The sequence below is a fragment of the Clupea harengus genome, chromosome 8 (genome assembly GCF_900700415.2).
Source record: "Clupea harengus chromosome 8, Ch_v2.0.2, whole genome shotgun sequence".
Lineage (NCBI taxonomy): Eukaryota > Metazoa > Chordata > Actinopteri > Clupeiformes > Clupeidae > Clupea > Clupea harengus.
Genome location: NC_045159.1, coordinates 23182742 through 23195027, shown reverse-complemented (window position 1 = coordinate 23195027; position 12286 = coordinate 23182742). Strand labels below are relative to the sequence as shown.

The 12286-nt window shown below is 42.8% G+C and overlaps 1 protein-coding gene across 1 annotated transcript in view; it reads right to left on the bottom strand.

The window, feature by feature from the left end:
• Positions 1–3832: 3832 nt before the first annotated feature.
• Positions 3833–12286, bottom strand: part of rtn2b (reticulon 2b) — a 9743-nt gene continuing 1289 nt past the window's right edge. The window contains exons 2-7 of the mRNA XM_031572387.1: positions 8118–8325; positions 7689–7827; positions 7441–7510; positions 5637–5683; positions 5054–5112; positions 3833–4653 (exon numbers count right to left, since the gene is read on the bottom strand). Coding sequence (XP_031428247.1) covers positions 4560–4653; positions 5054–5112; positions 5637–5683; positions 7441–7510; positions 7689–7827; positions 8118–8325 — 617 coding nt within the window. The 3' untranslated portion in view covers positions 3833–4559. The remainder of the gene's footprint in view (positions 4654–5053; positions 5113–5636; positions 5684–7440; positions 7511–7688; positions 7828–8117; positions 8326–12286) is intronic.

Below are 12286 nucleotides of genomic sequence, written 5' to 3'. Positions count from 1 at the left end.
TTATGTGCTGTACATGCCTGCATATGATTGGCCCAGGCGCATATCATATGATCTCCTTCATATTAATCATGTTTTGTGTCTTATAAATTATTAAGATTGTTTTTTTCTTTTATGTGTGTGTGTGTGTGTACTCAGTATGTATGTATGTGCATACAGTGTGTGTGTGGGTGTGGGTTTGTCTGTATGTGTGTGTGTATCTGTGTGTGTTTGTGTGTGTGCCCTATTGTATGTGTGTATGTGTGTCTTTTTGTGTTTATCTGTGCATGGAATGTATTTATACGTGTGTGTGGTGAGGTGTGAAACGTTCTGTATGAATTGTGTGTGTGTGTGTGTGTGTGTGTGTGAGGGAGAATATGTGCATGTCTCCACAACCCCCAGTAAAGAAGCAGTACATATTTGTGTTGTTTGTGTAGTCTCCTCACCCCTGTTTGTCATGTAATGGCTCCAAGGATGTTCCTGGTTGAGAGCATGATGTTGTCTTCATTCATGCTGACGTCCCAGGGATCAGGTTTCTCTCTCGGGCCCTGAAGTCTGACCAGAAGCCCCATGTGTGCTGACAGAAACAAACATGGATGCCGTCGCCAATGGAAGGTCTACAGCTTTATTTAATATATGGAAGGGTCCTCGAGGGTCTCTAGGGTTGTTTTCTATGTATTTGTTTTTGAATGTGCATTTGAGACTCGGAATCCAGCCCTTGAGTTGCTTATTGCTGTTGTGTTGTTGTCCAAAATAGTTTTCCAATTACAGCATGTTTGATTCCGGAATGTTGGCACATTGTGTTCTGGGTATGCATCAGTATGGCATATAAAGGAAACTACAATCCACAGTGGAGTGTAGGATATAAATTAGAAGGTATAGAGGGACCATTCAGTTTAAGACAAATATTCCATACAATGTCCTCGCACTAGATAAAGCCCATGCAAGACCATTGTCCAAACGTGTGAAGATGAACCACAAATATTATTACGGGACCCCAAACCCGGCTCCAAGTGTGTGTACAGAGGGCCCAGGGCCCGTGTGTGATGTGCTGAAGTGTAGCGGACCGGCGCTGGTTCTGTTCAGCCCGAGCGTCAGCTAAATGTCCCCTCGCACTCCCCACCGAGGAGGCATATTGTTCCACATACTCCGCAGGTGACCTAGATAACTCAGCGACTCTTAAAAGCTTTTTAACAGAAAGGGCCCAAAATAGTTTCTCGCTGCTCTGCATAAACATGCAAGTTTTTTTTTGTTCACGCCTGCCCCCACTGTGCATTTCTCACAGGTATTCACTTCTACAAATCCAATCAGATTTGACTCAGACTCTCATACTGACTAACAGCACATCCAATCAGGATTAACCGAGAGAGCAGCAGGACACTAGGGGTCTGCTCTCTACCTAACACAACAGTCAGGCCTGATAGAGGGCCGGTACAGATGGAAACTGGATTCACCGTAATGGGCAAATTTATATCTGTTTTCGTGTATACAACCGACCCGCACATTCTCTGACACAAAAAAAAAGTACCTTTTCCGAAAATGAATACACTAACCACACAGGAGCATTTACAGATCACACACGGACTTCAAACGACATTTACACACAAGGAAACATAGCCTTAATTCTAGTTAAACATTAAACACAGAAATAACATTAACAGGCACAGGCAAACACACACCGCATTATGGGCAAACTGACATCACCAGGTACACAAGGAAGTGCATAACCCCCCTTTGCTCGATAAAGTATTGTTCTGGATGTCTCTTGACAGTGTGTTTCTGTATGCCAAAACAATGTGGATTGCCCTGAAAATACCTGTTTCAGGGGGGAAAAGACCTTTTGGTAGAAGTGTTTAAAAGAATCCATCTAGTGTGTAAGAGACAATCACATACTGTGTGTTTTTGACTGCTTGCGTGTGTCGTCTGAGAGCAAAGATTGATTTTGACCTGGAAGTTAGATGGTTGTACTGATGTGAGTGTTGTTTTGAGAATGCGGTTGAAGTTTTAAGAAAATAGTGAATAGTTTAGAAAATGTGTCTTAGCAATCGGGGGAAACCATAATACTGAATTGTCAGTGTGGAGGTGGAGCTAGTTTGAGCTACTTTATATTATATGCAATTTCATATACTGGGATACCAGATAAAGCTGAGGGGTCGTGAGATAATTAATAGGAGAGGAAAGTGGAAAAAGCGAAACTTTTTCTGTAATCTTTGATTGGATCATTTGCACATTTATTGAAAATAAACCATGGGAGAAGTTTAGAGGGGAAAACACTATTTGGCAGAGCTGTTAACAACTTAGACATCTGAAATGTGACCCGACTTCACTGTTTTTTGTAGGATGTCTGAAGCCAAAAAGATTGGAAACCACTGGTGTAATTAACAATGTGTTGTAATTTAAAAGCTGGATATATTATCCATTGGGTAAAATCTTCATCTTAAAAGTAGCTAGTAGCCTAACTAAAGCTGTCAAACTAATTTAGTGGAAAGGAAGTATAAAGTAGCATAAAATGGAAATACTCAAGTACAGTACAAGTACCTTGTACATTAACTGTTACTTCCAACAACTGAATAATATTAGCTGGACGAATGGTTTCGTTTAGACTGAATTTTATTTTACGGGCAAAAGATTCGAGAAAGCATCTTCAAATATTCCAGAGGTCAGCGTGTCATAGCAGTTTTCCCGAATGGTTTCATGTCTCATTCATGGAAACTACTTTCATTTGACTAGCTTCAGTTGCCCGTTAAAGCAAAACAAGGCCATTCCATTCCAAATGATATCTAACGCGATCGTCTGAGAAACATTACAAACCGGTAAACATGTCATTACTACAGTTAGAGGAAACACGCTTCTTCCATATGGGGCTTGTGTTTTGCGTTGTATCTCTCCAACTCTTCAAAGGACGATCAAGTAAAAACTCGTCTGGCATTCTGCTCTTATTTGGGACAACACTGACGTAAACAAAGCATGATGGAGAATGCCTTACTGTTGCACAGCTGAATGCTATGAAACCTGTGGTACAACCTGGACCTGTATCGGTCCTTATCACCCCACACCCCCCATAGCTGGGGTTATTCTGATTGGTCCTCTGACTTTATTTACCCTGCTGCCACCATCTACTCATACATATTATTTTAACAACATTTGTTAGAAATGTTCAAAACACATCAGCTGAACCACGGGAGTGTAGTGTAATCCAAAACAAAATACTTTAAATTAACATCGTCATCTACACGTACTTTCCATCGTATCTGAACTATAAGCCATTGACCAACAAACGTGAGTGCAACATGTATCACCAGAAACCTACTGATTCACCATTACCACTCGCTTTTTGTCAGGTGTCTCGTTTATTTCTTCATCTGTTCTTCATCTGAGTAATAAAAACCTCAGATACACAATTGTTATTCTGGCGGTAACAAAGACAGGAGGTTAGCAAACAGTTTCATGTATAACGGCGCCCTCTTGTGGGGAAAAATAATAATTTATGTTTGACTCGACTTTCCTGCTTTTTTAACCTTGTTTTGTCTTTGTGAAGATGGTACAGATATTTTGCAATGTTGTAAATTAAATGTAAATATACGTATAAGTAAAATGTTTTGGGGTCATACACAATACATGTATACATCTGATGATGAAGGTTAATGCAGTTTCAGTTTTATTGTCTCATTATTTGGGTTGTATTTTCTCATTCCACACAAAGGCAGGGTATAAGGGTCTTTATCTGTACAGGAGAAACATAGAAAATATTCACTGACAGCGCATGTCTCAGATATAGACGTGTCTCAAATACATGTCATTCACTTCACATGATAGTACCTTTTATCGTACATGAACAATTTTCTTTGCAAATGTGACTTCTTAGACAGCATACCTCTTATACAACCGACCTGAAAGATTTCGGTCATGTAAATGTTTCAAATGGTCAAGTAGTCATAAACCTGAGGGAAGAATGTAAAAATGTGGGGCTTTGTCGAAATACAAACAGAAGTGATACGTGTCAAAGAACATCTCTGTAAACATAACGTGCTCTCTTACCTCATCTGCCCTTGGCTTTAAAGGGCGGCTAAAATAAACTGAATTAATTCTGCATATGAACATGGGAAGTCACCTTCACGGAGGGGTGAGCTGTACTTAGTAGTGCATGATGGGAAGTCATTAACTGTTGTGCAAAAATAATCAAGGAAATTAAAAAAGACAGGTAGATCTGGCTCAGATAAGGCTCAGCTCCGTATCAGGGACTTGGCTGCCATCTGGAAGACTATTGCTGTAAGGCTGAGAGGGTTTACCTTTAAGACGTTTGAAGATGTTTTTAAGACAAAGTTTTTATGAATGTGAATTTTTCCTGACCATTCTGATCAGTGATCAATTTGCGCACTTAAGTTAAGGACCTTAAAATCTTGCTCCTGTTCGATGACCTGTACACACCGTATGTGTATATTTAATTAGGTTGAGCATTAAGACATTTTCCCTTTTTTTTTCTTTGCTTTTCACAGATTATCAGTCTCTGTCCACCCCCCCCCACCCCATGAATCTGCCCCTCCCCGCCCCCCCGCGCCTCCATTTGTCTGTGCCCCCCCTCATCACTTTGTCTTCAGCTTTGGTTTTAGTGCCGGTGGGGTTGGACTGGAAGCAGGTGGAGGTGGAGGGAAGATGAGCTCATGGATGCTGTCAAGGCTGCAGAACAAACAGCAATTTACACTCCATACAGAAGGGGAGGATTCATCACACAATAATGTTACATGTTGGAGTGGATCTCCAAAAGTGTGTCTGCGTATGTGTGTGTGTGTGTGTGTGTGTGTGTGTGCAAAGTGCCTGCATGTGTGTACCAACTTCACTAACAAAATGTATGGCAAAAAACAAAATGGTTAAAATACAATAAATACAATGATAGAAATATTTTTCTAAACATTAATGTGATTTTCCAATATTGCATTCAGATCATTACTTATATATGTTAAGTTTGTGTGGGTTGTTGTGAATTGTTTCATGCTAATTATTTAGAGATCGCATCTCTGTATGATAAGCATATGTTTTGAGTCTGGGCTGTATTTACCAGGATAAGGTCGGTACTTACATTTGTTTACCTCTGTCTAAAGAAGCGTTCACTGCTTTCACAATCCTTTCAATCCGTGCCTATGAGAGAGAGAGAAAGAGAGACAGAGAGAGAAAGAAAGAGAGTGAGAGTGAGGGAGAGAGAAAGAGAAAGAGAGAGTGAGAGAGAGAGCGAGAGAGCCAGAAAGAGTGAGTGAGAGAGAGAGAGAGGGAGAAAGAAAGAGAGTGAGAGTGAGGGAGAGAGAAAGAGAAAGAGAGAGTGAGAGAGAGAGCGAGAGAGCCAGAAAGAGAGAGGGAGAGAGAGGGAGAAAGAGTGAGAGAGAGAGAGAGGGAGAAAGAGTGGGTGAGAGAGAAAGAGAGAGAGAGAGAGAGAGAGAGAGCGAGAGAGCCAGAAAGAGTGAGTGAGAGAGAGAGAGAGGGAGAAAGAGAAAGAGAGAGTGAGAGAGAGAGCGAGAGGGAGAGAGAGAGAGAGAGGGAGAAAGAGAGAGAGAGAGGGAGAGAGAGAGAGAGAGAGAGAGGGAGAAAGAGTGAGTATGAATGAGTATTATTCCCTTGGATTATTCATTTTGTATCCCCCTTGTTCAGATAGAAAGACTGATTCCTACCTGATTCAACCTGTAGAATAGAGGTAGAGAGAATGCACAGATCACCACTGTGGAAGGACACAAAGACAGAGAGAGAAAAAAACTGAGGCAGACAGACTCATCTCTCCACATCCCACTTAAACATTTCAAACACCAGTCTTTAATTCATGTTGAATCTTCTCTTGGCATGTAAATGTTACTGAGTAATTGCAGTTTTACTGTTGTATGAGGACTGATTAAAATGACTGTGGAGATTAAATGTAGAAAAGTCCCACAATGTGTACTACTGGTGAAAATGGGGCTGTCTGTTGAGAAGCTTTGGCCTCATGTTTGAAAAAACACGACAGATGACGTTAATGTCACTGAACAACATTTCTTTCACATAAATATGTGTGTTTAAGGCTTTGACATTGACTAACAAATGAACAATGTGCTGTTATATTAACATTCAATTAACAGACGCTCTAAGACAGAGCAACTTACAGCTCTGGGAAGGTCATAATTTTATCTGTCTGTCTGCTTCCTGGGACTCTGTCTTACCCAAGACTTGAGTTGTTATGGTTACAGGAGTTACAGGACCAGCATTATCTGTCTTACCCAAGAGTTCTGTTGTTACGGCTACAGGAGCTACAGGACCCACATTATCTTTCTTACCCAAGAGTTCTGTTGTTATGGTTACAGAAGCTACAGGGCCCACATTATCTTTCTTACCCAAGAGGTCTGTTGTTATGGTTACAGAAGCTACAGGGCCCACATTATCTTTCTTACCCAAGAGGTCTGTTGTTATGGTTACAGAAGCTACAGGGCCCACATTATCTTTCTTACCCAAGAGGTCTGTTGTTATGGCTACAGGAGTTACAGGACCCGCATTACCTTTCTTACCCAAGAGTTCTGTTGTTATGGTTACAGAAGCTACAGGGCCCACATTCTGTCTTACCCAAGAGGTCTGTTGTTATGGCTACAGGAGTTACAGGACCCGCATTATCTTTCTTACCCAAGAGTTCTGTTGTTATGGTTACAGAAGCTACAGGGCCCACATTCTGTCTTACCCAAGAGGTCTGTTGTTATGGCTACAGGAGTTACAGGACCCGCATTATCTTTCTTACCCAAGAGTTCTGTTGTTATGGTTACAGAAGCTACAGGGCCCACATTCTGTCTTACCCAAGAGGTCTGTTGTTATGGCTACAGGAGCTACAGGACCCGCATTATCTTTCTTACCCAAGAGTTCTGTTGTTATGGTTACAGAAGCTACAGGGCCCACATTCTGTCTTACCCAAGAGGTCTGTTGTTATGGCTACAGGAGCTACAGGACCCACATTATCTTTCTTGCCCAAGAGTTCTGTTGTTATGGTTATAGAAGCTACAGGGCCCACATTCTGTCTTACCCAAGAGGTCTGTTGTTATGGCTACAGGAGTTACAGGACCAGCATTCTGTCTTACCCAAGAGTTCTGTTGTTATGGCTACAGGAGTTACAGGGCCCACATTCTGTCTTACCCAAGAGGTCTGTTGTTATGGCTACAGGAGTTACAGGACCCACATTCTGTCTTACCCAAGAGTTCTGTTGTTATGGCTACAGGAGTTACAGGACCCACATTCTGTCTTACCCAAGAGGTCTGTTGTTATGGCTACAGGAGTTACAGGACCCACATTCTGTCTTACCCAAGAGGTCTGTTGTTATGGCTACAGGAGCTACAGGACCAGCATTGTGTCTTACCCAAGAGGTCTGTTGTTATGGCTACAGGAGTTACAGGGCCCACATTCTGTCTTACCCAAGAGGTCTGTTGTTATGGCTACAGGAGCTACAGGACCAGCATTGTGTCTTACCGGTCATCACCAGAGTTAGGCCATTGGTCTGGATGCCTACGTATGTCAGCAGGTACAGCAGCAGAAGAAACTATGAGAAGAGGAGGAAAGCGATTTTTAGATTTGTTAAAATGTGTTGCTGTTTGCATTGCACTTTCAGATCATATTTCTTCATTTTAATATTAACAACATTTATTTTATATGAAGTCTTTGAGAGTGCTGATAATAATCACTGGTCATTTATTTATTTTGCATAGACTATGTAACACCTTAAATGAGTCAAACATGTTCTCAATGAAGACGAGTCTCTTTATTTCCGTGACGAACGTGGCAATTAGGAGAACGATGTGTTCCACCACACGGATGGTGGTGTCATCTGTCAGGGTGGGATCCTCATCCAGGAAAAACCTTGAAAACGAAACGGACAAAGACGGCCTTATCCACAGATACTGGATCAATGTCATAGTGCAATTCATACTTACATGCAATTCAGACTGACAAAAACTCTTTGGTTTTATTCAAATGCTCTAATACGATTGTACACTATAATGAAGGTCAGTGCCTGTGTGTGATGTCAAAGTGAATCGGTCTGGGTCAAAATCATTTCACACTGAACTTTTGGCACTCAATGTGCAAGTGTTTATAAGGATTCTCTGCCTGTCTGACTGACTGGGGTCTCTCTGCAAATACACACTCACCGGAAAGGGTGGGATCCGTCCAGGAGTCGCACGACGTGGAGGCCCTTGCAAAGCAGATATGTGGGGAAGGTAACGGCCATGACGGTCAGGAAGGAGTTGGACACCACGGTGATGAGGCTGAGCTGGAACAGGCAGGCCAGGCCGACCACCAGACCTGTGAACACCACGCCGGTCCTCCCCACATTCCGCCAGTATATCAGGTCTATCACTGAGGACAACAGAGGGCAAAGATGCGTACATTAGCACACTTAGCAGACACTTTGATGGTTTAGTCCTTAATGCTGGGGAAAGATTGTTGTCATTTGAAATCAACGGCCAATCAAAGTGCTCCATGTCCAGCCCCTTGTTGTTGATTGGCTGGAATAGTCTATGGGTTGGTCCGAGCTACTTTGTTTGTTTCCAGTTGACAGAGTCAGGACTGTGAACAAATGCTGTTGTGTTTTTTGTTATAATCTAAGCATCTGTAGATAGTCTATAGGGGACCATCCAAATAAAGTGTGTTTATAATCTGAGCATCTGTAGATAGTCTATAGGGGACCATCCAAATAAAGTGTGTTTATAAAATCAGCACCTGTAGATAGTCTATAGGGGACCATCTAAATAAAGTGTGTTTATAATCTGAGCATCTGTAGATAGTCTATAGGGGACCATCCAAATAAAGTGTGTTTATAATCTGAGCATCTGTAGATAGTCTATATTGGACCATCCAAAGCGTGACCCCAAACCAACACTTACATGTGTTGCTAAGGGAGTTTTAGCTGTTTAGACATGTTACAGATCTACAGCCAGGGACGGATTATGAAACCATGGGTCCCTGGGCCTGGACATGTAAAAGCCCCCCCCCCCCCCCCCCCCTCCCCCCTTTCGTGCGCCTGCAAAAATTGTGCGCTCGCAAAACATTACTTAAATATAATGACATTTTCTTTCAACAGCACAATAACTAAATTCACCTCTACCTCAACAGGATTTACAGCGCACATACACATTTTCTAACACACCGCAGGTACACTCAATTAAAGCCATCAGCAAATTAACAAAATACAAAATACAAAATACACACAAATAACAGATACATAACAGCACCTTCACGCAGAGGCTATAGATTAGGGGCCCCCTGAGCTCATGGGCCCCTGGGCCCGGTGGGCCCGTTCGGTAATCCATCCCTGACTACAGCAGATCGGAAAGGAGTTTGAGCGGTTTAGACATGGCACAGATCTGCAGCAGATCTGAAAGCAGTTTGAGCGGTTTAGACATGGCACAGATCTGCAGCAGATCTGTTGGCCTCTATTACACAAGCGTCCTGTCATCAGGAGGTCGTCACACTCAGAGAGCAGCAGGTTTGCTTGCTGACTCAGAGTCCTCTGGGTCTGTAACAGTGAGCGTCACTCAGAGTGTGATGTCACTCGCAGCAGCTTGTGTTTTGCTGGCTGGGATCCTCTCTCACTCAAGAGGACAATAACGCCAGGAAACTTGTGAAATAGTTTATCTCTGCTGTGGGGAGGTTTGTGCCATGTTGGAAAAACTGCAACACCTATAAATAAAGAGCTTTCCAAAAGGGATTTTTATTATTTGTACATGTAACTTTATATATGTGACTATATAAGAACTCATTCAATCCATCAGGGAATTGAACCCAGTGGTCAACTAAATAAAAACAGGTAGGACACTGGTTTGAGGCAGGGACAACAAGAGCTGAGGATGTACAGAAGAGAACACCTGAGGTCACCTGAGGTCATTCTATTCATTCTGACTAGACACTTCCAGGGGATAGAGATAGAGGGGGGGAGGGGAGGGGAAGGGAGGAGAGAAGGAGAAGAGAGAATCATAATGAAGGTATATATATACAGTGGGGAAAATAAGTATTTGAACCCCTGCCGATTTCGCAAGTTTGACCACTTGCAAAGTAATGTGTGATCTATAATTGTAATGGTAGGTGTATTTTAACAGTGAGAAATAGAATATCAACAAACAAATCCAGAAAACTGCATTTTATAACATTTATGACTTTATTTGTATTTGATGCAGAAAATAAGTATTTGAACCCCCAAGCAAACAGCAAGAATTCTGGCTTCCAATGACCAGTTATGTGCCCAAGAAGCACACAGATTAGTCCTCATTAGGCTTAACAAGGTACACCTGATTTCAACTGGTGACGTGTATAAAAGAAACTTGTCCAAAGAATCATACTTCACACCTTCAACCTCACCACCATGGGCAAGACCAAACCTGCACAAGGCTGGAATGGGTTACAAAACCATCGGCAAGCAGCTTGGTGAGAAGCAGACAACTATTGGTGCGATTATTCGTAAATGGAAGCAACACCAAACAACTGTCCATCGCTCTAGGTCTGGGGCTCCATGCAAGATATCCTCTCGTGCGGTATCGGTGATCATCCGAAAGGTGCAGAATAACCCCAGAACTACACAGGGGGAGCTTGTGAATGATCTCAAGGCAGCTGGGAACACAGTCACCAAGAAAACCATTGGCAACACACTACGCCGTAATGGTTTGAAGTACTGCAGAACTCGCAAGGTCCCCCTGCTCAAGGAAGCACATGTACAGGGCCGTCTGAAGTTTGCCAATGAACACTTGAATGATTCTAAGGAGGATTGGGAGACAGGATGTGGTCAGATGAGACCAAAATCAAGCTCTTTGGCATCAACTCGACTTGCCGCGTTTTGGAGGGGGAAGAATTCTGAATATGACACCATCCCCACCGTCAAGCATGGAGGTGGAAATATTATGCTTTGGGGCTGTTTCTCTGCCAAGGGTAGAGGACGACTCCACTGCATCGAGGGGACTATGAATGGGGCCATGTAACGTGGAATATTGGGCTTGAACCTCATTCCCTCATTCCCTCCCATTGAAAACGCAACCTTAAGGATTTGGAGAGGATCTGCAAAGAGTAGTGGACCAAAATCCCTCCTGAGATGTGTGTAAACCTGGTGACCAACTACAAGAAAAGTCTGACGTCTGTGCTTCCCAACAAGGGTTATTCCACCAAGTACTAAGTCATGTTTTGCTAGGTGTTCAAATACTTATTTTCTGCATCAAATGCAAATTAAATCATAAATGTTATAAAATGCAGTTTTCTGGATTTTTTCTTTGATATTCTGTTTCTCACTGTTAAAATACACCTACTATTACAATTATAGATCACACATTTCTTTGCAAGTGGCCAAACTTGCGAAATCGGCAGGGGTTTAATTACTTATTTTCCCCACTGTATGATACCGAATTTATAGCTGATGAAATGGAGAGAGCCAGCATTCAAAGTACTGGTTTTAGAACAGCTTAGTATGCAGTATGGTCCCCTGGGCATGGATATCTTGGAAAAGTCACAACATTTTTAAAATCCCATTGCGCAGGCCTGGACAGGTCATGAAATTTAGTAAATTCATGGAAAGTTTTTGAAAAGTCATGGAATTTGCAAACTTCTGCAACTTGATGCAGGTTTCACTTGAATGGACATAACCTAACTACCCAAACTAGACTAGAAATGGATAAAGCTGTTGTTTAATTTTCATTCAATAATAAGGCCCAACCTGTGAATTCTGTGTACATGTAGGTTATGAAGGATCATGAACATGTCATTAAGGCTCCTTAAAAAGTCATGAAAATGCTTTGAGATGTTGCCAGTGAAAATGGGTGGCAACCCGGTGTAGCGTGGTCACTCCACCCGGACTCGAACCCGGGTCTACAGGGTGCCAAACATGCACTCTGACCGCAACGCCAAAGAGCCAGGCTCGATGGCATGGCAGAGTACATACTCATCTGTAGTGACGATCACACGGTCACACTGCCCTCACTTTCGGGAAGCGCACCCTTGCGCTTCACACACAGGCATTCCTCACGCATCCACCAACTGTACTTCTCCCATCCAGAGCGCCCCACACACAAGAGCTTCACTCATCTATGGGGTCCCTCACACAGGGGTCAACCTACCTGGGGGTCCCTCACACAGTTTTACGGGCACGCTTCGATGACCTCACAGCGAGCCATCCCACTTTTGACACCATTTGTAGCGAAGGGAGAGCGTAGTCACCCCACCCGGACTTGAACCCGGGTCTACAGAGTGCCAAACATGCACTCTTACCGCAACGCCAAAGAGCCAGGCTCGTTGGTATGGCAGTCAGAGCACATACTCACGTGTAGTGACGGCACATCGT